Source organism: Dermacentor albipictus, chromosome 1 (assembly GCF_038994185.2).
Source record: "Dermacentor albipictus isolate Rhodes 1998 colony chromosome 1, USDA_Dalb.pri_finalv2, whole genome shotgun sequence".
NCBI classification, from domain to species: domain Eukaryota; kingdom Metazoa; phylum Arthropoda; class Arachnida; order Ixodida; family Ixodidae; genus Dermacentor; species Dermacentor albipictus.
In genome coordinates, this window is record NC_091821.1 from 43,988,041 (window position 1) to 44,014,016 (window position 25,976).

The 25,976-nt window shown below is 46.0% G+C and overlaps 1 protein-coding gene across 1 annotated transcript in view; it reads left to right on the plus strand.

The window, feature by feature from the left end:
• Window positions 1–25,976, plus strand: part of LOC135906406 (FAD-dependent oxidoreductase domain-containing protein 1-like) — a 73,623-nt gene that overhangs the window by 46,367 nt on the left and 1,280 nt on the right. The window contains exons 6-8 of the mRNA XM_065437793.2: window positions 3,657–3,802; window positions 14,205–14,340; window positions 20,287–20,391. Coding sequence (XP_065293865.1) covers window positions 3,657–3,802; window positions 14,205–14,340; window positions 20,287–20,391 — 387 coding nt within the window. The remainder of the gene's footprint in view (window positions 1–3,656; window positions 3,803–14,204; window positions 14,341–20,286; window positions 20,392–25,976) is intronic.

A 25,976-nucleotide genomic window follows, 5' to 3' on the forward strand; every position in this document is an offset into this window, starting at 1 on the left:
GTCGATGCCGTCACTATTTCACAAGAGCAGCGCCACAGCCCAGAGCTGCACCCACTCATTAATTTCTTGGAACTTCGGCCTTGCGACCCTATGCCAGGGGACTGCCGTCGTTTTGTCTCTGGAACGATGTTCTATATAAGAACTTTTCTGCTAGTGGCAGCACGTACCTGCTTGTCGTACCGGCATCACTTCGAAAAGAACTACTAAAAGCATGCCATGATCAAACCACCCCAGGTCATCTAGGCTACACGAGAGCATTGTCCTACCTCCATTGGAAGTACTACTGGCTGAAGCTACCCGCTGCTGTAAAAGGTCGCGTATAAACATGTGTGGACTGCCAAAGACGCAAAGCGCCTCCTGGCAAGCTCGCAGGTCTCTTACATCCGGTCGAGATACCAGGCCAGCCCTTCGCCCAAGTTGGAATGGATTTCCTGGGCCCATTTCCAACTTCTACAGCCGGCAACAGATGAATAATTGTTGCCACAGATTACCTGACGCGCTACGCGGAGACGAAACCTACTCAGTGGGGCACAGCGGGGCACAGCAGCCGAAGCAGCTTATTTTTTCATTGAAAACATCATCCTGAGGCACGGTGCCCCAAAAGTAGTCATCACAGACAGGGGAACTGCCTTCACTGCTGTACTTCTTGACTCGCTTCTCCGACTCAGTGGTACAAGTCACCGTAAAACAACCGCTTATCCCCAGACGAACGGACTAACCGAGCGTCTTAAGAGAGGCGTGATTTAGTTATTCATCTCTCAGACTGTGCGGGTAAGAGACCGATCCGGGCCAACGAAATGTGTAACGGCCAGCACGAGGCGCAGGAAGACGGCATAAAAGGGAGTGAAAAGAGAAAGCGCCGCAGAAGTGCGGTAAAGACCGAAAGACGGTGACTAATGTAGCGCCGCCAAAGACGGCGAGAGACCCAAAAGGGCAGGGCGCAAGAAAAAGAAAAGTGCGGTCGTCGTTGACAACGTGGGCGTATCAAAAACGTTCGGGCCACCGGTCAGAAAGTGACCGAGAAGCATGTTCTGCACGGACGCGGACACAGGGCACGGGGCAGCTACATTCCTTGTCGGTCCGTCATTCTTTTCGAAGCTCAGTGTGTAGTACAAAGAAGCGCAAGGTGGCAAGATGAGACCAGGTGGGGAGTAGCGACGTGGTCAGTTGAGTTCGTGAGGAAAGAGGGGCGCCAGGACGCAAATTGGCAGGAGACTAACGTCTTGGAGGAGCTGATAGTGAGTCGGCTCTTTCGTTGTTCCTGGGTAGCCAGAATAGCTTTCAAACCGCGACCACCTCGAGTACAGCTCAAAAGTATGAGTCAGTTGTAAATGCTTGGAACGGGAGGCCAAGGGAGCTTCCATAGAAGTGAAAGGTGTTGTTTTATTTTTGAACATTTTGGAAATTTTCGCGATTTGAGACTAAGAATTTCTTTCTATATGTAAGGTATGAGCTCTGTTTATGTTTTGTTTGAGAAGCTCAAAATTTGAAAGATGCGTTTTTTTTTTGTAAACATGTATCGCGAGGTGTTCATTAATAAGTATATAGGCTTTCTTTTTTTTGTGTGCGTGAGTAACCTGAAGGTCAAGGTTATCGTTGAGAGGCCTATCGTAACGCATGTGTGTATTAGTTAACCTTCTTTTATTTTATGTGTTTTTTTATTTTCAAAAGTTAAGCGCGTAGATTTTCAGTTAGTGCATCATTTGCACTGAGAAGAGCTCTTAGGTCCATTAGCGCGTGTCCTGTGCGGACGGAAGGAAGCAGAAGGTTTATGACTGAGTGGCTCGTGCGTGTCGAGGGCAGCCATATTCTGACTTCTCTAGTACGCGTGCGTAGAGCTAGTTAGTAGAAGACACATTTGTTCAAAGGTTCCTTTGTGTTGTGTAAGTTATGCAAGTTTGGTTGTTCCTTTAAGGAATGCGTCCTGTGTGGACTAAAGGAACAAATGTGAGTAAGCATGATAAAAACTTTGTGTATGACGCAAGCATGTGTTCGGAATAGGGACCACAAAGCTAGCGCGATTGTATTTACGTACCTGTGGAGTTGGCCAGACTGTTCAGTGGCAACAGTACGAGATAAGTACGCCACTGTGGTATGATAAGAACAGGCTGTTCGCGAAGTTAGGCTGCTTAAGTTATGCTTGGGTATTGGTGTTTGAGAGCATTCGGTTTAATTCTGCGTAAACCTTTACTCTTGTGCAGCGCGACGGTCGGGTTTGGTCGAACTCAAGAGGAACGTGAACGCTCGCTTTGACGGCACAAAATTTTGGGGCAAAATTTGGGGTTCCCAGTTGAGTGACTTGCATTGAAATTTTGATAGAAAGCCTGGCAGGTTAACAGCTAATTCCGGGCGTTTGAACGCTGAGCGGTATTGTGTTGCCGGGATCGACTCTTCTGTGCCAGTTGTTGTGAGATGGTTGAAGGCATTCCAAGTATGCAGGGGTTGCAGAGAGCAAAGCCATCGTCTTGCTCACCAGCCATTCTCTTCCTGCCTAGCGGTTGCCAGCACTGGCCAAGCGACATTTTCCGGGCCATAGAGGAGCTGTTAATAATGGCCGTACGGGGTGACAACGTGCCAGCTATTTCAGCCCGCTGCACGTGTTCCTATCCAACCGGACGGGGCGCACTTCAGAGAACTGCGAATAGCCGGCATCCACGTGGTGCGGGGTCAGCTCAGGAATGTGGTACCTGGCCGCGCCACCCGGGACGAAGCAGAGTTCTACGAAGCCCCTCTGACGTCAGCTCCGGACCTTTACACCTGTGTGTGTGTGCGGCACTGAAACCTGTGCAACACGTGTATGTGAGCCCGCCTCCTCCAAAAGGGCGGATCATCTTCAATGACGTCGAACTATGACGTCGAGCGGAGAGGATATAAGCAGCGTTTCTCGGCTGCTAGTGTGTGCTCGTTGTCGTGCTCGAGATGTACTAGTGAGCTGCGTGCTCGTTGTCATGCTCGAAATGTACTCATGAGCTGTGTGCTCGTAAGCTGTTTGCTGTATGTTAGTCTTGCGGGCTCCAAATGGGAGTCGTGCTAGACTGTCGACATGTCTTGTCTAAGATGTAAATAATGTAAATAAATCCTGTTCACCGAGTTCCCTTCTACGACCGTCAACTCCTTCAAATGGTGGCAGTGGCGAGATCGTCCGACGACTCCTACATCTGGTTGACAGCGGTAGGATCGTCCGACAACTCTTACAGTGTGTGTGTGTGACGCTGTCTGGTTGTACTCTGTCCTGTTGTCCCGATTAATTTGCGCATCGGGACGATGCTTCCTTCGTAGGGACGCAAATGCCGCGCCAGTACTCCGATGAAGAAGAGGTCAACGCGTGTAGGCATGAGCATTTGTGTCAAGGCACAGTGAAGAAGAAGAAATCGTAGTTGCGCTCGATATTAAAAAGGCGACCCGCCGTTGTGCCTCCTGAATAGTGCTCTACGACCCGTTTCTGACATTGCGACGATATGCTTATGTGGCCCTTTACGATTTCTTTTATCTTGTGAACAGTCGTGCCATCTTATATATGTGGTTGTGTTATATATATGTTGAAATAAGAGATGCCGTAACAGTAATGCTATGATGATTAATTACTATGCATTAATTGATCATTGGGTACTGGAGCGAAAGTGAGCGTTAATTGTGATGCTTTGTATGTTGCCCAGGTGAAGACACCAGATGGAGTGACACGCAAGATTACCTTTGCCATTTTGGTGGTGGCTGCAGGCCCACACTCTGGTGAAGTGGCCAAGTTGTTGCGTGTTGGTACTGGACAAGGTCTTCTGGAGTTTCCTTTGCCTGTCGAACCTAGGTTGGGCGTTCTAGAGTCCCACTTTTTTTATTATTATTATAGTTTAACAGTAGCTTGAAATTATTATGTTTTCCAGTCAGCCTAGTGCATTGTACAATGCAAGCCAAATTTGGGCTCTTTTAATGTTATAAGGTGTTGGTAATTGAAAATGTCATTCTTAAGCTGTGAAAGAACTTGTTTTTTGCTTTGCTTTTTAATAATTAAATCTGTGAGGCAAGGAAAGTTGTTGTGGTTTCTATGCGAACATTATTCATATTCAAGTACATTTGAGGGGCTTCAACAATACGAATGTTTCTTTTTTTTTTGTTCTTTTCTTTGAGACAAGTACTTACATACAGCTCACAATTGTGAAACTACCTTCAGGTGAACCTCTGGGTGAAGCTCCCTTTAGTGGTAGGTCAGGACCAAGCTAGACAGACATGTTTGGCTATGAGATGATTCGAACCATGATGCATGCAGCAGTTTGTGAAATAAGGAGCTGAGGTGGTGCTGATTATTAATTGGTTGCACTTGATGGGCCAATTGACCATTGTCCTGCAGCACAAGCAGAGCAAGCAGGACTGGACTTCACCGTCCTGTTAGCTGTCTGCATCCTCTATTCTGGCTAATGTTGACAGTTGCATTGGGTGTCCTTTGTTGTCAGTTAGTATGATGTTGCATTTCTGCTTACATGCTTTGGTTATGCTGATGTTTGGCTGCTCACTCCCAGGACTTCAGAAAAAGTCAGACTTGCCATCATCAGCGCTCAAGCAACTAACTTCTCTTGTACGAGAAATACAGCGACTGTACACACGTCTACACTGATGGATCAACTACATCAACCAGTTCCGGTGGCACTGTAGTTATACCGACAATGAGAATAACCCAGCGGTTCAAGACTTCCCATGTCACTACGTCTACAGCTGCAGAGCTCACGGCTCTCCGCGACGCGCGTCATGTGATAAAGGCTGAAAGTCCTCGAAAATGGGCCGTCTTCTGCGATTCAAGGCCGGCCTTGCAATGTGTGCAGTCTTTCTCCGACATGCAGCTGACGATCAGCTCACGTGCGAAATCGTGGAACTTGTCCATCACTTAAGAGAAAAAGGCCATGATATCTCTTTCCAGTGGATACCAGGTCATTGTGGTATCATAGGAAATGATGACACCGATAAGGCAGCTCGGACATCAAACCAAGAAGACCGCTACGTCCCCATTCCTCTCTCAAGGACCGACGCCGCAAGACAACTTGGCATTTTAGCACGCACGATCTCCTTAGCAGAATGGAACACCGCACATACAAGGCGCACAAGACTGCACAGACTAAACCCGTCACTTCAACTCGGACCTCCAGCCGGTCTACACCGACGTGAAGCGTCTCTTCTGTGTCGGTTATGGCTTGGAGTTGCCTTCACGAATGCCTACTCAGCACTAATTGGAATGGCTGATAGTCCTGCATGTGATGTTTGCGGATGCGAGGAGAATATTGAACACTTATTGTGCCATTGTCCTCAATTTCAAGCACAAAGACAATCTTTGTCCAACACATTGAGGAAATTAGATGATCATCCTCTGCGTGAGCAGACGTTACTAGAGCACCATCCCGACCGATCATCGGCTCAGAAGGCAGTGAAGGCACTTTTATGCTTTCTCAGAACTTCTGGTTTGCGCGAGCGTCTTTAACTCAATTTCTGTCCGTACACGTATCTACACCTTCTCTCTCCCTTCTCCCTTCCCCCAGCGTAGGGTAGCCAACCAGACTATTGACTGGTTAACATCCCTGCCTTCCTATATTATTCTCTCTCTCTCTTGGCTGCTCACTCTGGTATCCCTTGACCCAGTGTGTCCAGAACTTTTCTAAACATCCTTCTCCTCTTTGTTGGGGTGCTGTGGGTGAGTCTTTCATTGAAGGTGTAGTTCGGCATAATGAACAGTGGCAATGCTTAACGTCTCTTCCAGTAAGGAAGCATGTACAAGACAATACAAAAAACATTTTGGCATTATTGCAGACGTAGGTTAGTGGTGATGAAGATTACTCTGACTGCTTTCACTTTTGTCAAAGGGGTAAGCAGCTCTGTTTCACTGAAAAGTCTTCTTTTGAGCATTTTTCTCAACGAGGTCTTTGTGAAGTGCACTAGTCTTCCATGCAACTTTGGCACTATCATTTTGGCAGATGAGCGTCTGTTGAATGGTGGAAATAGGGCAAATAGAAATGTTGGCTGGTGCATCATTACCCACAGTTTAATTTCTTTGGATGCTTTGATGAAAGTTTAGGAGTTGTTGCTGGGAATAATTTGACAAAGTCCTTGGTTTTGATTGGAAATTTTGGCAGTGCAAATGAGAAGCTCTGCAGTTGTGCTTTCTATGTATACCGCATAAACAGGTCTTCAGGACAGAGAACAGCAGTGGTTTGATGTACACTTACTGCTGTCCCCCATCCCTAACATACAGATGTCCCTCAAAGTCAGTCAGATAGTGGATCCGTTTCTTGCTCAAATGGTTTTAACTGCCGACGGTGAACTACTACATGTGTAGCTGGTCTTTTTTAGAAGTTGATGTTGTGAGGAACCTGAAAGATACCTTTGACTTGGGTTATGGTGTATTGAACTCTACGAAGCCTTTGGAAGTGATCTGGTGAAATGTGTGCTCATCTGCAACTCCTTTGACAACAGCATGGAATCCACCATAGTGGCATAGAGGCTTTGGCATTGTGCTGCTAAGCCTGAGGGCATAGGATCAAATACTGGCCACAGCGGCTGCATTTTGATGGGGACAAAATTCAAAAAACGATCATTTGCCATTCATTGGGTGCACATTAGAAAAACCCCAGGTGGTCAAAATGAATCCGGAAGCCCTATGATGGCATGCCTCATCATGTCATGGTTTTGTCACATAAAGCCCCCCAATTTTTTTTTAACAGCATGAAGTCATGTGTTCTATATTTATCTGCTGCAGTCTGTGTTCTTATGACTGTGCAAAGGATCCCCTGTTTGTTAAAGAAGAACTTTAACTCTCTCACTGATCTGTTGAAAAGAAAAGGTTTCATATGTCGAGCGATCGAATGACACAGCAGCCAACTCTCTAGGTGGGCAAAGTGCCCAACAAGGTTTATTCCGCACTTATATAGTCATGGATGCTGTGCTGCCATCCAGCGGTACTGCCGTACACTACACCCTCCCTTCGGTAAACCAAATAACAAAACAGAGGAACTATTACTCCGAAAGAAAATGTTCACAGATCGAGCCTGCAGATGTTTCTGTTGAACCTTGAGACACGTAGCATAGAAGTAGAATCGTGGGGTGCCTCTTCTGTGGAGGTGCTTTCCTGAGGCAATGCAGTTTTCTGGTCTTGGGCTGCTTGAGCAGCTCCAGGCGTTGTTGTGGACATGGCGGTCTGCACTGCGGTGGGATTTCCAGGTTAGCTGGTAGTGCATTCTGCAGGATGTCCCGTCATTGGAACCAGGTGCATCCGGTTACGCTGGAGTACAGCTGTCGGAGTCTCCACCACGTAGGAGCGTGGGTGTTGAGCTCGCCCCATGATGGTCACGGGGGAGTTGATGTCCCATACCCAGACCCGCCCACCAGCCTGAAGAGGCTGCAGTGTGCGAGCCGTGTGTATTCGGTTGAAGTTGGATGCTTGGCGCCTCCGGTTGTCCTGGTCACGCCAAGTGAATGGGACCGATGGGGACCAGTCTGGCTCCAGCTGGTACGATGTCTTGAGTACCCAGCTCTGTAGGCGCCTGCCCATGAGCAGCTGAGCCGGGCTCGCTCCGCTTACCCCAGGGGGGTGTCCCGGTATGCCTGAAGCTCCAGGTAGGGATTATCCGCAGCAGGTAGTTGACCGTCCTTATCCTTACCGTCCTTAGGTACTTATCCGTTCCACCTCCTCGTTCGACTGTGGAAAACGGGGGCTGCTTGGGATGTGGCGGATGCCGTAGGATTCAATGAAGGCGGAGAACTCTCTTGCAGCAAATTGAGGACCGTTATTGCTGCGCACCAGCCTCGGGATCCCATGGCGTGCGAAGATGCTCTTGATGACGTTGATGACAGCAGGTGCTGTCATCGAGCGCAGGCTGATGACTTCCGGAAAGCATGACCGGTAATCCACCAGAAGGATGTAGTCCTGGCCATTCAGATAAAGAAGATAGACACCCACCTCTTCCTAGGACAGAGTTGGAGTGTTTGACGACAGCATGGGCTCCGAACACTGCACCCTGGTTTCGGCGCATGTGGTGCAGTTAGCCACCAGTATCTGGTTGTTGACGCCCAGCCACCAGACTGATTCCCGAGTCAGAGCTTCGCACCAATTGATGCCTTGACGACCGTCATGGAGAAGCTCGAGCGTGCAGCACTGAAGTGCGGACGGCACGACGATGTGAGACCCCTTCAGAAACAGTCCTTCACAGATGTTAAGGTCCTCTTGGTACTGCCAGTACCTTTTCACAAGGAGGGACAGGTGGGACTGCCAGGGCCAGCTGTTGGCGCAGTACTGAAGCAGCAGACTGCACTTGCTGTCGTTGGGTTGGGCCTGACACAGATGCTCAAGCTGGGACGAGAAGAGGTCTGGGAAGGAGTGGACGACCTCTTGTTGAAAAAGCTCGACATGATTTGCCCGGTTGGATGGAGGGAAATCTAGCGGGGCTCGCAAAAGCGCATCGGCAGTTGCCAACAACTTCACCGGTACGTAAAGTACTTAGTACTGGAAACGCATGAGCTTCAAGCGAAACCGCTGGATCCGTGGTGGCAGCAGGTCAACGTCCATGTACCCCAAGAGCGCCACCAGAGATTGATAGTCTGCCTCGAGAAAGAACTGAAGTCCATGGCCGTATTCCTCGAACCTGTGCACCGCTAAGCTGGCTGCCAAAGCTTCTTTCTCCATTTGGCTGTACCGGCGTTCCGTGGGTATGAGGGACCGTGATGCGAAAGCAGTGGCCCAACGCTCACCGGACTGCTGCTCCTGAAGAAGTACTGCCCCAAGGCCATAGGAGCTGGCATCAGCCAAGACCGTGGTCCTGTATGCGGTGTTGTAGCGAGCTACGCAGAGGTCTGAGCACAGCAGCTTCTTCACTTATGAGAAGGCAGACTGCTGCACATGGTCCCAAGTCCAGGCAGAGTTCTTGAGCCACAAGGCTCGGATCGGTTCGGTCATCTCCGAAACGTGGGGTAAGAAGCGCCCGATGTGATTCACGAGGCCCAGCAGACGACTGACCCCTGCAACATCTTTGGGTGTATGCATGGCTCGGATCGCCGCAACCTTGTCTGGGTCTGGAGAGATGCCTTGAGCACTGACCACGATGCCAAGAAACTTAATGCTGGAAGTGGTGAACGAGCACTTCTTTTGGTTGAGCGTGACTCCTGCCTTCGCAAGCCAATGCATAACTTGTCGGAGACAGCGGTCATGCTCGGAGTGTGTCTTCCCAAGGACGAGGATGTCGTCGATCATGTTCACAACACCCGCTTGGCCTTCGAGGATCCGGGACATCCGCTGCTGGAAGTACTCCAGTGCTGACGTGATCCGAAACAGTAGCCAGAAGAAGCAATAGCGGCCAAACGTGGTTATGAACGTGGTGCATTCTTCGCACTCGGGAGACAGCTTGACCTGGTAGAAGCTCAACGTGGCATCTAAGTTGGAGAAAACTGTGGCTTCTCTGAGCAACCCAGGGCATTGTTCCACAGTAGGAAGCACGTGACGTTCTCAGAGAATCAACTTGTTGAGGTGAGTCAGGTCCATGCAGAGCTGATAGCCGCCCAAGACCTTGGGGACGACAACCAGTCCAGCACACCAGTTGGTGAGTGTGTCCACCCAACGAAACACGCCCTCTGCTTTTAGCTTGTCTAGCTCAATCTTGACGACATCACGGAGAGGGAGTGGAAGGCTCCAGGGTACACTCAAGGAGGAAGGCGTAACGTTGTGTTGCAACCTGATAGTGTAGGCTTTGGGGAGCACCCTAAGTCCTTGGAAGAGGCTGGGATCGAGACACAAATCGCCTGTGGGCTGTGGAGTCCCCGAGACTTGGTCGACAAACATGCAGATGCCCAAGGCTTGGATTGCCAGGAAGCCCAGCAGTGGGACCATCTTGGTTTCCAGGACGTAGCGCAGCTGCTTGGTGGACTTGCCGTGCCACGACAGGGTAGCGACATAAGTGCCTATGACTGGCAAGATGTTGTTGCCAGGGCCTTTCAACTCGCTCTTGGGGTCTTGAAGCTTTGAGGGGACGCCAAGAAATGTACTGGGTATGACAGTGACTTCAGTGCCGGAGTCCACCTTGAAGGAAAATGGGCACCCGTTGACGAGTACCTCGACGAACTTCGCGTTCGGGTGCTCTCCCCCACCTGCATGTAGCTTGATGGAACTGGCAGAAGGCTTCTGTGTGTGCTTGCCGTTGACGCTCTTCTTCTTGAGGCACACATTCTCGAAGTGGCCACTCTTGTGGCAAAAGTTGCAGGACGCTCTGCAAGCCGGACAGTTGGCGCAAGGGTGTGATGCACGCCCGTAGAATGGGCACAGCTGCTGGGTTGTCTTATCAGCTGGCGCTGGCTTTCCCTTGTGAAGGCAAGTGGTGTCGACGGCGAACGACAATGAACCAGCCAAGCGCTTCGTGCAACGTAATTCTCAGCTGCCGACAAAGCTGGTTCGAGAGCTTGCGGTCAAACAAGCCCACGAGAAAACGGTCTTGAACGAGCTACTCTTCGATGTCAGGCAAGGAGTAGTTGCTGCGCTTGACCATCTTCCGGAGCACAGTGAAAAACGCGTCGGCCATCTCACCCGGTTGCTGCGTATGGCGGTGAAAGCACGCTGACTCGTACAGTTCTTTAGCAGGTGGACGAAGTGGTCAGTAAACGCCTTCTTCCCGGCGGCGACATCCTTCAGGTCTGCCTCTCACAGCGTAGTGGATGCGAGGACAACCCTGGCTTGCGGGCCCATGCAGTAGAGCACGGAGCACACTTGGACCTCCTTCGGAGTAGTGTAGTGTCCAGTGACAAACGAGCAGTCCTCGTACTGCAGCAGCCATGAGGGCCAGGAGCTGGAGTTGTCAAAGTCAAATGTCGGCGGTGGGTGCAGCTGAGCCATGCCTTGTAGGAACAGAGCGGCCGGCGATGAAGCGGACGTTCCAGCGGAGCCTTTCCTGGTGGCCATGACGGAGGGAAGGTGACTTCTGTGACGGAAAACGGTGGTGGCGGGGCCAGGCTGTGTGTCGAAGCCGCAAGTACGGGATCAGCGGAGGCAGATCTCACCCACTTCTGACACCATGTCAAGCGAGCAAATGACACAGCAGCCGACTCTCCGGGCGGGCAAAGTGCCCAACAGGGTTTATTCCGTCCTTATATAGTTGTGGATGCTGTGCCCATCCAGTGGTACTATCGTACACTACATCGTTAGTGTGCACAGATCAACTCTGGCTCCAGGATGGCAGTCCTGTTTAGAATACTATAGCATTCAGCCTTCCGAACCTTGGCCATAGAAAATAGTCTGTTTGCTGTGTTCAGCTTTTCAGGTTATTCATAGTGGGACACCCAATGCTGTTGTTCACAGAAACCTGGTAATTTTACTGAAGTGTGTTATATACATCAGTGACATACTTCTGGAGGCTTTGTGTTCCATGCACATTAACTGTCTCTGCTTGCTGTGGTATGTCTGTAAGCTGTATGTCCTTGTAGCCTAGAGGTCGTATTTTGCCACGATTCTTTTCATTTTCTGTTCATTATGCCCTTTATCATTGCACCCTCGCTATCTCTTAGATCTGCCACTTGCTGACACAGGTTATCAAAGATGAATAGAATCGGAGGAAAAGAATCCTTATGAAATACGGCTCCAGCTGTGACTTTAAAGGGGTATAGTAGGGCAAATCAACCAAAAAACTGATTTTTTGATTTCATCAATAAAAAATAATACACACTGTGGGGAGCAAAACAGTGGTGCGGCGAGCGCGTAGGAGCACTCTAAGCCATTTAAAAATGGCGCCAAAAAGCGCGCCGCCTGGTATTTAAACGTGACAGACGCGAGGGTTTATTTACATGTTATGTTCCGTCATTTTTTCAGTGTTTACGTAATTATGTTTACTTCATGTCGTAAACATGAAAGGCTTTGGGGAAGACATGAAAAAAGCCAGAAAATTTCTGTACTCTGCTGGTGCATGTTGAACGGTTGTAGTGAAGGTGCAAACATAAAAATGCGTTTTTCTCAAAATCACTTTTTTCAAAATTTTCGGAACTTGATGTACCTTTTCTGGAAAACTACTCAGCCCATTGCGCTGAAATTTTCCCAGAATATACTCGCATCCCTTCAAGTAATCTGAACCTAAATGTGTGAAAAAATCACTCAGTTATAACTAAAAAAAGAAAAGATTATTAGAAAGACCCTCCACAGTACGAGACGTGTGACGGCAATATTTTTTTTCTTGTGACGTAAATGTAGCAAAGCATTTTTTAAAGGTTCCAGCTAAACCCACTATTATACAGAATTATTGTGCGAAATTTCACGGTCATGCTGTTTTTTGTTTCTGAGAAAAGGTACATTTTATTTTCCATCATAGCTTAAAGTTTTGTTCTCAACTACACAAAAAATAAAAAAGGCCTGCAGTAAAAAATTACACCAATTAAGGCCAACGCCATTGCTATTGAGCGTGCAGAATTTCACGCTAATGTATAGAACAGTTGTTGAGATATAAAGCTGAAACCAAGATAGTTCATGCACCCTACCATACCCCCTTAAGCTGGGTCAGTAATCCAATGGGGTACATGCTAACAGTGACTGCAGTAGCAGATTGACTGAGATCCCTCTTGTGAGATTCTATGGGATCCTCTTTGCTGGCCAAAAGTGCCAGCATATGTTCAAGAGGATTTGAATTTCTAGGCGTCTGTTGCATACAACTGGTTTTAATGTGGACAAGTCATTTCAAATCCAGCACAGTGGAATCTGTGATACAGGGTGACTTCATTGGTGTCAAGATCACAGTTATTACTCATGAAATTCCACAGTCATGTGGATGGCAAAGCAGACATCAGTTCTAGTCGGAATAGAGTCACTTTCATTGACAGATTTAGTTGCTGCTACCAGTTCCTTGAATGCACATGTAGACAGCAGAAGCATCAGTGCACTAGCTTGCATCAGCAGCAAAGATGTTCAGGTCTGTTCTGACAACTGTGTCTTCGATTTCTGCACACCATAGCGTCAGAATTATGAGATTGTTTAGACTGGCTGCTGTTTTAATGTTTATGCCAAGCTTTTGCTAAAGGCTCAGGCTAAGAATCTTTGCAACTGAAGTTTTTTCTTGATAGATTTTGCATGAACAACTGAACAGTGACAAAATGGCTTAATAGTATATCAGGGCTACAGCTTGAACGAATTCCTTCAGGCAAATTCGATGCTCTCTGTGAGCAGTGTAGCTGCCATTGTGACTTGTCTAGCCTTGCTGTATGTACTGCGTTTTGTAGTGCCCATGAATCAGGCTTAATTAGAAAAAGAATTTATTTATTTTAATCAGTTACTTTTCTTTAGTCGGTAATGTTCACTGTAACTAAGTTACCTTTTCAGCAACCAATTACATGTAGCCAGATACTTTATTGGCCAGACGAGCTGTAACAGGCGACATACCTCTGAGCGCTTGTATTTGGCGAGGACTACAGTAGAATTTCCATAGTCGTGGCAAGCAGCAGCTTCGTGGATGCGCATGTGTAGATAGGCAAACACAGGCACTCAGTATTTGTTTACTCATCTTAACGCCCCAACAGATTTTGGCCGCCAAATTGAACCGGTGCTGATATGGCTAGATAGCAATGACCACTTTGGACATTAATGCCAAGAAATCTTCTATAGATGATACTTATCAGTTTTCATTGGCTTAACCAAAAGCAGCTTATCCAAGCTCCGGAAACAATGAAGCACTGCGCTGTATAGAGGATGCAAATGCAAGCAGTGTGGCATTTAGTAAGCACAATCTTGTGCGCAAGGTTTTTGTACATTGCAACATTTCCCTTCCCTCCGGCACACACATTGAGCAAGTTTTGAATCGCTGTTGATCTTTTCACACGGAAACGAGGGAAGATGACCAAGGAAAATATTGAAAAGCAATTGTTAGCAAAGGTAAATAACATGCGAAGGGCTGTAGAGAACGCAGTGAAAGAGCCAGGGCAGCTCGTTCAATTTATTGTGCTTGTGCAATGTTAGTGAAAGTTGGGAAGAAAGTAATGTAAAATGAACCGGTTACTTTTTGAGCAATTGCTCGATTACTTTCATGGGGCAGTAATTGGTCACAATAATCAAATAAATTTTTGAATGAGGTAAGTGTAATTGTAATTGGTGTATTTCTTTTTAAGTGTACAAGTGTGCCATGAATGTAATTTGTTTGTTCCTTGTCAACAATGTAGCAAGACACAATGCTGCAAACAGTGCCAGGATAACATTTGCTTCTGTATTTTTGGTGCAGGAAGCGCTATGTGTACGTTGTGCACTGCCCAGATGGCCCTGGGCTCAACTTTCCACTGGTTGTAACACCTAATGGAGTGTACTGTCGTCGAGAGGGCCTTGGGGGCCACTTTGTTTGTGGCAAGTCGCCTGCTCCTGTAAGTTGTGCACCTTAATTTTTGGTATGTGCTGTTTAACCAGCGCATTACTTTGCCCAGATTTTGGCTTTTCACTTAATTTCTAAATAACAATTTGTGGAAGTGCTGCACATCAGAGCACTGCACTAGTCAGGTCAATAGGCTTTCCACTGTATGCTCCAGTTGGTGGACATGTGCTCAAACGGCCTTTTTGGACAAGGTGTTTGCATTTCAAGAGTTTGGTAGGAAGATGCATTTGTTAAATGTTGTGTGTTTGTTCAGAGTGGCTGCATCATCAAAATAGCAGGAAAGTAATATTACACTCAAAATGCATTGTACATCACCTCATTTCAAGGGTGCCACTCTGCCTAGCTGTTCTCTATTAGGGTAGTGGCTACAGCTGTTTTGTAAAAGTATGGGCATCTCAATTTTATTTTCATGGTTAAGGCTTAATGGTCATCAGGAGGTCTTTAAATGTGCAAGTGAGAATTTTGTGGTGGTACAATTCTTATTGTCCCTGTAAAACAGAATACTTATTCTGTGGTTTAGTGCACAAATTTGAAAATTAACTGCAGGCTTTACTAATGTTGCCAAATCCAATGCCTTCTCTGTGTACTGCTGTCAAAGATTTTGTGCTTTTGTTTTTGAAGAAGGCTATGTCAACGTGAGATATTTTGCTGGAGTGTTGGCACTTCAAGTACTGGTTCGAGGATACGGGCGTAGTTAAGAGAAATGGTGATATTCCATTCTATGGCGAAAAATGTTCTTTCTTGCATCATACATCTCGTACTCCCCTGAGCAAAAGTATACCGACCAAAGATTCTGCGACAGAGCCAATTTATTCTTCGTCTATGAATGTAACTTAAAATTGAGAACTGCAGTCCAGACTTGGCATTTCGAACTTTCTATTGCACTTGTCCATTTCAGTTTGTAAAGAAAGTCAGTTTTTTCGGGGAGCCTGTGGTTCATATATTCACGGGTGTACATCATTCTATACATTCTCATGTGTGAGGAAGATTTTTTTTTTTTTTTTGGTGGTGACATGTGTTTGCCATTGGTAGGCAGTGAAATGCAGGTGAGGGTTTTCACATATAATGTTGCGATTGTTTGCTGTCCATATACTTCATGTGCTCTGTATAAAGTTTCCAAGGCATTTCATGAAAGAAAAAGTGGTTTTGACCAGGAGATGGTATGAAGCTACAATTGGAAACTCAAGGGTTCTTCAAAAAACACGCGCAAGAAAACAACTAATCTTTGCAGTTGAAGAAATAAGTTTGTCTTGGTTCAAGGATAAATCCTGGTACTAACAACTTTCTAGTGCAGTCACTGTACTGTAACTGAGCTAGTAAGGAGGCTAGTAGGCCAAGAGCAAATCTATTATTTACTACTCAAAGCGCAGGATCACTGATAAGCAAATGAGTTTTGCTAAAATCTGCAAGCGGAAGGAAGTTCTATGTCATCAGCTTAAAGTAGCCACGAAGGTCCAAAAGAAATCTATACATGTTCCTCAGAAAGCTTCGCAATTGAAATAAGTTTTATTCTGATCCAAGTGTTGAGTGACTGCCTGACAAAGGTGGTGGTGCCAGGCCTGGTGCCCAGATCTTTAAATGTGGAGTCTTGTTATTATAATACTTTAGACGAGATCTAATGTCAGCTGTTGGTCCCTTTAAAGCTTGTGAAAGGTTGGTGGGGCCTTTATGTCATTAGCAGATGTAGTTAATCATATCTTTCTTTCTCAGTTGCATCCATTTCACTATTCTGGGTCCACTATTATATGTTTCCACTCTATGTGGAGAAGCAGAGCTTTTTCAAAAAGCCTTAGCTTCATTATTCATGCAAGGACTAATGCATTTTACAACCGTAGTGTGAATATGTCGCAAAAAATGACTACATTGAATGAAAATTGTGAACGCACCCTATATTGATTGAGTCCGCTCACTGCCAAATGGCTCCCTAAAGTGGCTTTCTTATGTGGACAAATCAAATGTTTTTTCCATGAAGGGGGAAAAAAAGTTGCATGTCTATTGGCAGGTAGTGGTGTGCATGGGCCTGTACATGCTGGTGTATAAACGTGGGAGTTCATGATGCTAGAATGTTCACGTAACATTCAGCCAGTGTCTTTCCTGGTGACATAAGCTTTTCAAAATGGAAAAGAAAAACATTTTTTTTTTTTCATAGTGAAGCTTTTGGGCACTGCATCAAAACCCATGTGATCCTTGACAGAGCATTTAGTGCGACTAACTTTTAAAGGGACACTAACGGCAAATATTAAGTCAAGCTAAAGTCATAGATTAGTGCTCGAGAATCTCTCAAGGCATCAATATTATTGCAAACAGAGGCTTAATAATTGAGAAAGTAAGGTAAATGCGGGACATGATTAGGGACTGCCCCGGGGCATTCAAGTACTTGCTTAGTGATGAAAGCACTCCCGAGTTAAATTCTGTCAATAAAAAAAACGTAATTGTATTGTATTATAAGATGTAATAAAATGCTGCTTGTCCAGTTCTATTTTATCTTATGAAAAAATAACTCATTGAAATCGTTGACAACGACGCGAGTGGTCGAAAGATTTCATTTTCGCTCGACCCTGCGCTGCCCACGCATTCACGTTTCAGTAGATTTGTCATTGCGTAGTGCTGTGCTGGTTTTGCTGGCTCGCGAAACTTGCACATACTGCAAGTAGCAGACATTTCAACTTCTATGTGATGTCATGGGATGCCCAAATGGTCTATGCCACTTGACCAAAAAGCAGCTGCAGCGGCGAATCCACGGTCTTGGCTTGGTACCGCCGTCTGTCGGGTGCCGTTTTACTCACCGGCGGCAGCAAAGGGTGGTGATGGTGTATGCAATGTCACCGGTCCCCCGGTTGGGTGGCAAGAGATTTGAATTTTGAAAAAGGTATTCGGACCCTTCAGATGCAATTTTCTCATAAACTAAGTCTTTTCTTGGCACAAAACAAATGTTGCAAGGTTTCTGGAATGGTATTTAAACAGTTCACGTCGACTTAGTATTGGCCTTTAGTGTCCCTTGAAAGCTTTGCTTTCCTTGTCATACTTTTGCCTTGATACATGTAGAAGTTTGCTTGTAGTTGAGGTGAGCATCTGTAACATGATGAGCTGCAGGTGGGTGTGGTGTACTTGGTTCATGGTGAAACTGTGTGACTGAAATATAGTTAGAGGCATGTAGCAAGAATTTTTCAGAAGGTGAAACAGCACTCACTCCGGCATCCCAATATAGTCGTGGCGTAGGGCACGGTGCTGATGTGCCCTCTGTTGTATGAGTCGGCTCTCAAGGAAAGGGAGGATGCGCACAGTGTGCTCGGTATGCTCACGCTTCAAGGCTATCTAGGACTATGCACCACTAGCCACGTCTATGCGTGGATGAATGCACTCGTTTATGATATCGGCGCTTACTTCCCCATATTTTGAAGCAGCGGCACAAACACAACAGTCTGCAGACTCGTGACAAACGTGGAAAGCGGCGAGGTGTTCCATCTCATCTTGCTTAGCATCGCAAGCAGCGTGCATGCTCCTATCTTGACTCGCCAAAGTCTCTGTCTTAGCACACTTCATGTGCGTCACGTTGGCTTTTATTTGTTGCAAACTGAAGAACAGTAGCTGGGACAGTCTAGAAATATTGACGACGGAGCATCTGGCATGGGGCTGACAGACGTCATCTGCACAAGGATACTGCTGCAGTGGTGGAACATCTGCACCAATTTCATCCATATACTTCACGTCGCGTCAGTAGTGGCCTTTGTGCCATCCTGTGCCAAAACGGCATTTTAGTGGAAAATTGAACCGAGCCTGCGCCAAATTATAAGAAATCCTCCTTCCGTTAACGCTTAGCAGCTAGAAAAACTGAAATCAAAACCAACAGCATGCCATCATCATCATTGTAGAAGAAAGCAGAGGCCTGCCCATAGAGTTCTTCGCTATATAGAAGAAAGAAACTCTAAGGCCTCGTCAGAGTTGTTCGGTTTGTCATTCGTGCATTTCTCTCTGATGAATGCACAATGTAGTGCCGCTGTACCGTCTTGCTGGTGTTTTATTTTGGTGGTCATCGAACCCAGTTGCATGTTACCCCAGTGTTTGCTGAAAGAGTATGTCACATTTTAGGATTAAAGGTGAGCTTTTTCGATGTTTGGGTGTAGCGGGCTTTGCAAAACAGCCGCTGCAATCAGAATTGCACGTGGTGCATGCTTAAGCATGGTATTAGCGAATGAGGTCGAATGTGGTACACCGTGAGAGCTGGCACTTCGATGGGTGTTGCCATGCTGGTTGACGCATAACTTTTGCGTCAAGCTTGGGTCGCTGCGCTATTTGTCGCAGACGCAAAGCGCTCTTTGCGTCTCACGCAGGCGCGCTAGTGCTTACGCTTTTGTGTGTGTGTGTGTGTGTGTGTGTGTGTGTGTGTGTGTGTGTGTGTGTGTGTGTGTGTGTGTGTGTGTGTGTGTGTGTGTGTGTGTGTGTGTGTGTGTGTGTGTGTGTGTGTGTGTGTGTGTGTGTGTGTGTGTGTGTGTGTGTGTGTGTGTGTGTGTGTGTGTGTGTGTGTGTGTGTGTGGCCGCAAAACCTTTGTGGCCCCTATTCGAAAACTCTGTAATGTGCATGGCATGAGTATATTGCATGACGTCATGTTGTGGGGCTCTTGCACATGCTCTAGGGACAAAGGAACGACAACACAGCAGTGCAAACAATCACAAGGGCACTTATTGCACCTTTTATACACTAATGCCTGCTAGCCGAATTGCTATCCACAGAATGTGCCAATGGGCATGCTACAAATACAGGAAGTTCGACTCACCGCGTCTGGATATCGAGCGAATATGTTTGCCCCGTGCTGGACACTACCGCCTGGTTGTTCGCGTGTACGGTCATGCGAACGGTGGTGAATTCGAACGATCGTGTTCTTCCATTCCAGTATCCTGCTCCTATGCCTCGTGAGACGGTCTCACAGAAGCATAGATCAGCACACACACGGAACGTCCACGCTGCTTGCTGACCCCGAGCCAAAGAGGAAGAACTTCCACGTTGTTGCGCCTGACTAACCCCGCCGTCAGGCGACATTAGCAGTGCAACACTTGCACCATCTCTCGTAATATGTTGCAACCGCACCAACCGTCGCCGGCACTTAGCTACAGGGAGAAACCGGATTACAGGAGATGCGAGAACCATGTGGGGAAAACAATATCAGGGGAGGCGTGAGAGTCGAGCATCCCCACAATGTTCAGTGTAGGTGCACATACTTGATCGGTCTTGCGGTGAGCCTTTGCCCACAAGCCGTGACTGTCGCACTGTGTTGCATCCTGGGTTAATAAACGAAACACACCTTTGTTGGCGATCTATATGTGGTGCTACCTCTGCGCCGCATTGACGAACCCGGCCGTAGCACCTTTTGTGGTGTGGAGGAGCATTGCGTCCTTTCCTGACCACGCTTGCCGGGTAAGCTTCGCGCAAACCCATCTCCACAACATAATGACTATATCAGTTAAAATTTGCATGGTATCTGGTAAGCACACGTGCATTGGACCATGCACCAAAAGTGCTTGCTGCTGCGCCAAATTGGCTTATTGCCTGCGCTAGGACCTGTGCCAAAAGATGAAATGGCTGTTCCACCACTGCTGCTGATAGCTCATTTCAGGAGTAGCACGGCATGTTATTTGAGCAGTACTAAGCAGTTACTGCTGCTTAAATATTCATCACTTTTGTTTCTTGACACTGTTGATTGAAATCAGCGAAAATTTACAAAATCACAATTTTTTTGCGTCGCGCCCATAAAAGAGCACGTAAACGATAAGAACACACCTGCTGCATCATCTGTCGTGCTGTGATGAAAACTGCATTTTCCCTCACCAAGCTGTCCTAAAATACTTCGTGCTCAGAGGTGTATTGCAACAAGTGCAAAAAAGAGACTAGGAATGAGATACTGTTATATCCAGCTCTTTTTCTTGCTCTTTTTCATCACAGGATGAAGAACCAGATGTTGGGGATCTTGATGTGGATTATTCGTTCTTCGATAAAGCAATTTTGCCAACACTTGCACACAGGATTCCAGCTTTCAAGTCCTTGAAGGTGAAACTTCATCTATAATATGTGCAAGTGTTATTACATGTAGTTGGTACATCACTATTTTTTTACAGGAGCCTTGGTACATTTTTTAAGATGTATAGAATATATGTCTTGCTTTATCTTGTTTTGTGATTTCTCTATTTTCTTTTATCAAGTAGCACCCCAGCGACCACCTATCTAAAGTGGTAGTTGATTACTAAATTCTAATATTTCCCTCAACCCAGTTAATCAAGTGAAAAACTTCCTATTTATGATGAAGGGCCAACATTTGGCATGACAACACCTTGGCCTCTGTGGAGATGCCCAGTGGTTGCACAATATTTACAAATACAGAATGGAGCATGCAAATTTGCAGGGATGGACGAAAATAAAAACATTTACAATGACAGTGTTGTGCACTATGGAGGAGCCAGGATCACTTCAGCAGATAGGTAAATCGCTACCATAAGTGCAAAGCCAAGTTCCTTTATTGGGCTTTTTTAAGACTGGATATTTATAAGTTTTATTTAGCACAGTCGAGTAAATCTTTTTTGCTCTATTTCAAGGCACCATTTGGTCATGATGCCTATAGAAAGCCGACCAGAGGCCATGGGGCCTTGTGGACCGCCATAAAGATGAAAGGTGGCAAAGCTTTCAAGAGATTTGAAGCAAAGAGAAGGGCAGTCTTCAGAGCGGAACTGTAGGATCCTTGTTATGTTTACAGCAATAATATTTGGCTTAACCTCTGCATGGGTGCATTGTCTGTACTCCGTTTCATACTTAGCACGCAACGCTGTCAAAGCTACATAAGTAATGTGGACATAGAATTTTCACAAACAAAAAACAAACGAGTGGCATATTTTCAATTGCGGTGAATTTGGATTGACTTTCAAACCAATACTGAAACTTTTATGGATTACGATTGAATTGCAATTGGTGAGTACTTGGAGTACAATAGGCACAAAACCCTTGTTGATGCCTGCAAGCTGTCGGCACCAAGAACCTACCATCCAGCCTTCAGTAGAGTCATTGCCAAAGAGCTAGTGCCCCTATGCAACAGGCTATGCCAGAGCTCCTTGAACAATGTTTGAGGATGCAGACACAAACTGCAAATTATTCATTCAATGTGTTAGTGTGAAAGATGTGCCCGAAGATGGAGTTTGAATCCCTTGGAACAGCAGAGATTTACAGCAGCCTTGGCTATGCTAAAGTTCAATGAGAGTGCATGCGGCATATCAAGGGAATGCTAGAGAAGCAGGAGCTGGATTATGGAGTCCAGACAAAAAGGCACATCCAGCAAACAACTAAGGGAAGCATTTCACATGCACAGACAGGGGTACCTGACAGCTCTAAAGCTGAAAAAACGAGAGGATGACTTGAGGCAATTGCAGCTGAGTAGCGTCGTCTTGAAAAGGGCCCAACTTATGCATTAGGGGCCTTTCATTAATTGCTATTCACCGTAAAGTAGCATACTCTACAATCTGACCTCCATGCTCCTCCCTGTCGCAGTGTGTTGGCTGCCCGCCGCTGGGTGATGGAAGTAGAACATTGTCTTGAGGGGTGCTGGTTTGCACTCGCAGCAGTCTCCCAGTTTCAGTTTCACGCGCCCTAATAGTCGAATTTTGTCGTGCTGCAATCCCGCGGGTAATCACATTTTTCTAGATCCAAAAGTTGATATCGCTTGTATTGAGAGCTCGCCTTAATTTCCCAATTACGATGATCCCGCTGAAACTAAAAGTTCTAAATTTAATGCATTTTTAAAAATTAGCAACTAAATGCCATGTATCACTTGTCACCTCATAGTTGTCATCACTGATGGTATGTCTCCGAAGGAACCATCATTTTATTTCAAAATTGGCTATTTTTAAACATTACTTAGTCTTTGTAGGAACACCCTGTATATATGGCAGCAAGTCCAAGTGTGTTGCTGAGTAATGGTACACACATTTCCAGGCGGTGAATGCGCAGCGTAGTGACCCATGTGCTCCAATGCTTATTTATGAAGTCCATTCCTTTGCTAGTCATCACATCTCCTACCTTCCAGTCACAGTGTTCTTGCAGGTGTTGAATGGTAGGTTCTGACCTGTCACTGCCTTGGGAAATTATCACAACCCATGCAGCTGCTTCAATTAGAGTCGACACCATGTTTAATGTACTGAATTCCTATGCTCATACCGAACCCTTTTGTTCTCCCTGCAGTTTTATTATACCCAGGTTCAGCTCTAGTGATCTCTATTTCTTCATTGGACTTGTGCAAATAAAGCTTGCTTGTAATGCACACAGGTGCATCTCAGCTTGTAGCTTCTTGTAGTGTGGCTCTAGTTTTTAATTAATAGATCCACAATAGGCATTCGTCGGGTGTGTATGAGGAATTAAGATGTTATGGTGGCCTATCTTATCTGCAGTGTCAAGTGCAAGCAGGAACTGCTCACAGGTGTGTGTGCATACATACACACACACACTCTCTCTCTCTCTTTCCGACATTGTTGTATAATAAAGATTTTTTTGGCATGTAGAGAGATGTTGATGTAGCAGCATAATGGAAACTCAATCTTTTTCCATTGATTTCTTTTACGACTGCTACAGACCTTACCTTCAGTATCATCAAGCCGAGTTTTTAGCAGAACTGTGTGCAGCTTGTGTATGCACCTTGCACCGACAACTCTGCACGGAAAGGTCGGGTTGGACAGATTATTTCTGCATACAAATAGCACCGCACAACAGTTTGTGATAATAAGCAGTGCGCAAAAGCCACGCCTTCGGCTCCTTAGCACATGCTCTTTGATTGGCAACATCAGGCAAACCCATGCAGCAGAACAAATGCAGCAGTCGCCACCAGGGAAGGCAGCATGCCACATATGTGGGCCCACTTGTTCATTTTGCAGGCAGAAGTTGTTCATTCATATAAATGTGTGAACACGTAAGGTGCCACAGTATATTTTATGAAGTAGATAGGCTTTTCTTTAAACGTGGGAAAAAGGTAGGTGTGCAAAACATGCTCGCTTTCTGCATTTTTTTTTCTTTTAAATAAATGGTTTGATATATATATATATATATTGTGCCATAAACTTATGTTTCCGGTTGGACTCTAAAGCAATGTATTATAAATGCTTGCTAGGCAAGCTGTTTCATGGTACTGATTAAGACTAAACCAGTGCAGAATGCATTTGTCATATCCACATCTCTGATCCTTGTTCATTCTTTTTCTGCAGTGATTTGTTTGTTTTTTTGGTTTTTTTGCTTGTTTTTTTTTTCAACTGACTTAAAACATAGTATTGATAGAGACCACAAAGCTAATAAAAAAAAAAATGCTGATTTTTTAAGATGAGTGCCAACAAAGTACAGTTGGTTTCTTCCATGTGGAAGGCTTTGTTCTTTAACTTGGTAAATGTTAGCTGAAACATGCTGTGAAACATATTTCGAAGGGGGATGAAAGTATTCTGCCTTCTCCTGTAAAATTAGCAATAGTGAAAATGTTCTCGTGTTTTGCTTTTATGTGGGTAATGATGAAGCGTGCTTTACTAATCAAGGGTCGATAGATTATCGCATTTTGTGTATTCTCTTTATCAACTCCTACAACATCCTTGAATTATTTCACTTCATATCTTTTGCTGCATTATTGTACAATTGTTACTACCGTATTGTCCAATGTATAATCCTTGTTTTGTTTTTTTTCATCGGTGCATTTTATAGAACGGTATGAACTATATACATTCTTTCTTTTTTTCTTTCTTTTTCCACGGAAAAAAAAAAACACTTGTCAAAATTGGATTGGATGCTTGGCCACGTGAAGTGCGCTGGGTTGATGTCCTCTGGCAGTTGTGTTCAGGTTGTGTGCGCACTATGGCAGTACTGGGTTCTTGTGATCGAGTTGCTAAGCAGCGTGCGAGAAGGATGGAGCAGCAACACAAGCGGCGGCAGGCCGACCGCAGGTTCGACCGATTCCGAAGTCGTCGCCACCTGCAGGTCGCTTTGAAAATACGGCACATGCCGCAGCGCAAACTACGTAGTTACTCGCTGTGGTTGCTTAGTGGCAATGGTGCTGGGCTACTGAGCACGAGGTCGCGGGATCGAATCCCCGCCACAGCGGCCGCATTTCGGTGGGTTCGAAATGCGAAGACACCCATGTACTTACATTTAGGTGCACATTAAAGAACACCAGGTGGTCCAAATTTCTGGAGTCCCCCACTATGGCATGCCTCATAATCAGATGGTAGTTTTGGCACGTTAAACCCCATAATTTAATTAAACTATGCAGTTGCTACCAGAGTACAAGCCACCACCACCCCTCCCTCCCACGCTGCCTTCCCGCTTTCCTCCCTCGTGCGCGATTCGACTCACCGTCGCACGCTAAATCACTCGCACATACAGCATACGGCGCGCGAGGACGATGTTATCACCCTTAGACTTTGTACGGAACATTGCAGTGACCATGACAGCAGAAATGTGCCCGGAGTGTCCATATTAGAGCGTTTTAGTTGAGCGTCCTTACGGTTCGCTCCGCTCCGAGTTGTTGCCCTGCTAAGCCACAGCGGAGTGGCGAGCGATTTTCACATCTTAATAGACAGTTTTAGCAGAGCATTGCTTACGCTCCGCTCTGTGCCCATTTCACGCGCACCGGTGGCTGCATAGAATGCATTGACTTAGCTTATCTAACAAGCGTGTCTCCCAGAGACACCAGTTACGTGCTCTCAGCTGGGTTGTAAAACAACAAAGAAAGCAACTAGATGCACCCCGACGCTCTGCAAAATCGGGTTCCTAGTGGATTGTGGGCAGCGTTCTACGTTCCGCTGCCGCCATGAGCATTGTGCGCAGGCGCATCTGTGTTCCATGTAGTGTTCTGCTGAGAGGCTGTGTGCAAATTGTTATGATACGCCGGTCCGGGTGGAGCAGACCGTAAACGCTCTCCTAAAACTCTCTAGTTATAAGTTTAGCTTAGCGGAGCGAATCTTTCGTAGTTGCAGCACCCTCTGGCCAAATTCAGGGTAATGAAAAAAAAAGAACACCCATTGATCACTTTCATAAAGTAAAACGAATATATATAACTAGTTTGTCCACGAAATAAGTAGATGTGCACTTGTAATGCATTACTGGTCCATTTTATACAGTGGAAAATAAAGCGCAGTCTTGGGGAATGCCATGTGATAGCTAGTGAGCTTGCTTTTGCATCCAATTCAATCCTTTCTGATGCCAATGCTAGCCAACACACTGTGCAGCGTGCTTCGCTCAGGCAGCTTGTAAGCGTACCATGTTTGTCACTCCACTAACCCGCTTGTGGCTAAGTGGAAGGCACATGCTCATTCATGTTTCCGCTCCGCTCAGCTGCTGAGCGGACCGCAAAAATGCCAAACGAAAACACTGTTATTGCGTGTTCGTAATCTGCGTTAATGAAGTGAAACGTCACTGTATCTTTTTTAAGTTGCTTACCGAATGAACAGGTGCATCTTGTGCACCTTGTATACGTTTTTTTCTTGAAAAACTGCCGTTTTGGGGAGGTGCGACTTATACAAAGGCAAAGGTGCGATATAGACCGGAATATATGGTACCTGTGGCTTGGCACATTTTAGAAATATGCTCCCATGGGATTAAATGCACATCATGAAAAGCTG